The 3,651-nt window shown below is 27.1% G+C and overlaps 2 protein-coding genes across 2 annotated transcripts in view; both read right to left on the minus strand.

Annotated features, from left to right (window-relative positions):
- Nucleotides 1-1,216, minus strand: part of LOAG_18313 (hypothetical protein) — a 2,284-nt gene extending 1,068 nt beyond the window's left edge. Inside the window, exons 1-2 of the mRNA XM_020450975.1 lie at nucleotides 1,045-1,216; nucleotides 354-471 (exon numbers count right to left, since the gene is read on the minus strand). Coding sequence (XP_020305289.1) covers nucleotides 354-471; nucleotides 1,045-1,179 — 253 coding nt within the window. The 5' untranslated portion in view covers nucleotides 1,180-1,216. The remainder of the gene's footprint in view (nucleotides 1-353; nucleotides 472-1,044) is intronic.
- A 1,300-nt stretch (nucleotides 1,217-2,516) lies between these two features.
- LOAG_18314 (hypothetical protein) lies at nucleotides 2,517-2,696 on the minus strand (the record flags this gene model as incomplete). Its single annotated transcript, XM_020450976.1, has 1 exon — nucleotides 2,517-2,696. One exon carries the CDS (start codon nucleotides 2,694-2,696, stop codon nucleotides 2,517-2,519), a length of 180 nt encoding a protein of 59 aa, XP_020305290.1.
- Between the last annotated feature and the right edge of the window lie 955 nt (nucleotides 2,697-3,651).

Raw genomic sequence — 3,651 nt, forward strand, 5'->3', positions numbered from 1 at the left:
TTATTATTATTACTAATTAATTATTATTATTGGTATTATTATTATTAGAGTTTGCTCGGTTATATTCTCAGATATTTTATGTGGAACTGAAAAAAAAATCATCCAATATATTAACTTATTTAAATAAGATTTCACAAAGAATTGGAATTTTGAAAAGACTAATGTGTTAAACTTTCAAATTTATAGCAATCATTTGTTTCCTTTTTTTTTTTAAAAAAAAAAAAAAAAAAAAAAGTCGTACTATTAAAAAGTAAATTGCGTGTTTGAAGTAATAAATTTAAATTTATTTTTTTTTTAAAATAATTTAATCTACAAATGACTGAAATAAGTAGGAGATGATAGGAATAACTTACTAGGTAATAGCATAATGTTGAATCGAAAACTCATTGCCGTATTATGGTGTTGCATCCCTTTTGCATAATCAGATTGCATAAGAGTGGTATGATATGGTTGCATCAAAGTTCCATAATTCTGTAACCGAAGTACAATCATTGTTTCTACAATCAAATAAATATTATTATTATTTTCTAACTTATTATTATTTTCTAACTTTAATTTATTTTTTTATGCTTTACAAAATAAAAACTTGACACTCGTTTTGGTTTGTTTGATTTCAAATTTTAGTTTCAAATATAATTTCCAGTGAACCTATATAATGATTATTTGAAAATTAATTTTATTCCAAATGGTATGTAAATATGCATATTGCTAATATTACATCATTTGCTTCCTAATTATGCTTAATTTATTTACTTTGTACTCAACAACTCGTTACGTAGGAATCTCGATTTATAATGAACTAAATGAAAATAATGAAATATTTTAAAGTTAATGAAATTTTGGAAAACTCAGATGATTTGACCTAAAATGCAAATCGATTCTTATGTAAAGAGATACGAGTTAATTTTTTGTTTTTTATTTTATTCTTTTCTTTTTCTTTTTTTTTTGAATATTTCATTCTAATTTACTGATAAATCATTATAAAATCTGAAATCGAATCACTATTTAAAAACGATAAATGATAAAAGGACATCTTTCAATAACCTGAGACATGTGATCACTTGGAAAATTAACTGGAATCGTGTCCTTATCATTGTTATTGATCGCATTACAGCAATCATCCAAAGCGGGATTCCATATGCGACATTTTTTCGTTATCACCTCACCATTATTCTCCATAACGGTGAAACTAATATTAGCAATTTTTCCTGAGAAGTATTTCCCAAAATATTGTTTTAGTAAGAATATACAATTTTTGCCGAGAAATTTAATCAATTCAAAAAATTTAGCGAAGTGTTATCAATTGATTCCAATGATTATAAAGACGAACTTTATCAAGAGTACCATTTTTTGATCAGCTTACATTTCATTTATATAATTTCTAAATTTTCATTACAAACAATAGAAGCCTTCAAGCACTAATTTGGTGTATGTAATTTAGAAAATAAATTATGATTGCTAACTTAATAGTTAATTACTTTTTGTTTTCATGTCATCAAAATTTCATTTTTGAAAATGAATTATAGAGATGGCTTTAGCTTATAATAATTGAAAATCTAATTTAGGATATGTTATTTCTGGTTTCTAAAAGTATTCGAAATATTGATGTGAAATATCGCATAAGTTAGATGACAAGTTCTGTCAATAAAACTTCAAAAAAAAAAAAAAAATGTCAGCTGAATGAAATGAGCAATCCATGAAACTGCTAAAATCACTAAATGTGCAAACCAAGAATGGATTCAATTTGTATTTATCTGCGGAAGTACCGTATCATAAATTAGACATACTAGTAGAATATCCAATTATGTAAATGAAGAGGAAGCTTATTAATAGATAGCAAAAACAGGCATAGCAAACAAGACCAAGGAAGGCGTTAATATTCATGAGCCAAGGATGATTTAATTTTGTCACATTTCTTCCCTATTTGGAATATTGGCAAGCAATGAAGCATATGAAATCAAATATTTGTGAAGATAATGCAATGATGCAAGTAATAATACTTTATGTTTTTAGCAAATAAAAATTAAATTTAATCGTTTAATTTATGATACAATACTTTTTGAGGTGAAATTTTGAAAATTTTTAATTCAAATTTACATCAAACGATTATCGTTAGTGAAAAGTTTAACAATTAAAAAACACTTATAGTTTGTAATATATTTTTGAAATTCTAACTAACTATTTTACAGTTAAATTAGTAAAAATGATAGTAAATTCTGAAAGCAACGATTTATATTAAAAAATTGGTTTAGTGAGTGAAGGGAATGGAAGAGCAAATGGATATCATTAAATAATACCCAATTCTGGAAAGTATTAACTATTTTCCTATCTGTGGAATAACATGAAAAGCAAATAGTCGCAAATAAATGCAAAACATTTTTGTTTGTCATTCACCTTTACTTTATCAATGCAAGCAATGACAATTTTATTTTTTAAAACTTTTAATTTTTTGTAAGATAAAATGAGGTATTAAAATGATAAAGTAGAAATTACATAAGGTTTTGGATGGGATAATGTCATGTAACAAAACTGATCGCTGCGTCAACATCAATATTTTCTCCATATTGCAAACAAGGAACATCCTGATACCCACCCTTCAACAAACTGTCCGTAGTTGTCAATCCATCTACATCCACCGCTCCATGTCCAAATTCATCCCAAAATTTTGCATATAAATACAAATCACATGGGAACATCGGGACGCATCTCAATCGTCCCAACCGACGACATATCAAGCGTTCGATTATTTCCGGCTCCAATGATTTCAAAAATCATTCCGGAAAATTCGCAACTTTTCCCAATTTTTTTTCTCTCGGCTCATGCAAAGACTAATTGCTTGTCTAGGTTTCATGAATGCGGATAATAACTGCTTGTCTAAGAAATTAAGTGTCAAGTGTTGAAGCAACACAGAAAAACCAACTTCAACATGCATGTAGGTATATCTAATTCAATAATTCTTTTATTAAAAAAAGGGCGAATTTGCAAAAATGTGAAATTTTGAATGTAGTGCAATGTCGTATAAGAGCATTAAAACATGATAAGGTGATGAAATTAAGAACAAAATACCTCTTAAGCAATCATTTTAGATAGCATATTTGATCTTCATTAAACACTGGTCGCGAGTAGAAGTGGATTGAAAAAATGTACACATTTTTGGAAATTTTACCACTCCCAAAAAATATTCAGAAAAAAGTGAAATCTCATACAGATCAGAAAAAGTTGACAGGGCTATCGAAAAAATCAATAACCGTATCAATTCACACTCTGCATTAATCCATTAATACAGAAAGCAAAATGAAAGGGATCAAAGATCGAAGGGTTTTACAAATTCTCCCCATGCAGGAAAAGCATGATCTATACATCTTATGAAGACGTGATATATTTTTGACAGATCAAATTTTCTTTTTTTACGTACAGTAAATTTCAACATAATTTTAACAAATTAAATTTCAACATCAATTTCAAACATATTTCAATATCACTTCAAGTTATTTTTTTTTCTTTTTTTTTCTTTCCCTACTACTTCATACACTAATAGTATCATTGCCTATTTTAATTTCTAATGTTGTAGCATTGTGATGAAATAGCACTATGGTAATACTACAGGTAGCATCATAGTCATAAATATTTTATTTGATTACTAAGTTTTTT

This window comes from Loa loa (genome assembly GCF_000183805.2).
Source record: "Loa loa unplaced genomic scaffold supercont3.259, whole genome shotgun sequence".
Taxonomy (NCBI): Eukaryota; Metazoa; Nematoda; class Chromadorea; order Rhabditida; family Onchocercidae; genus Loa; species Loa loa.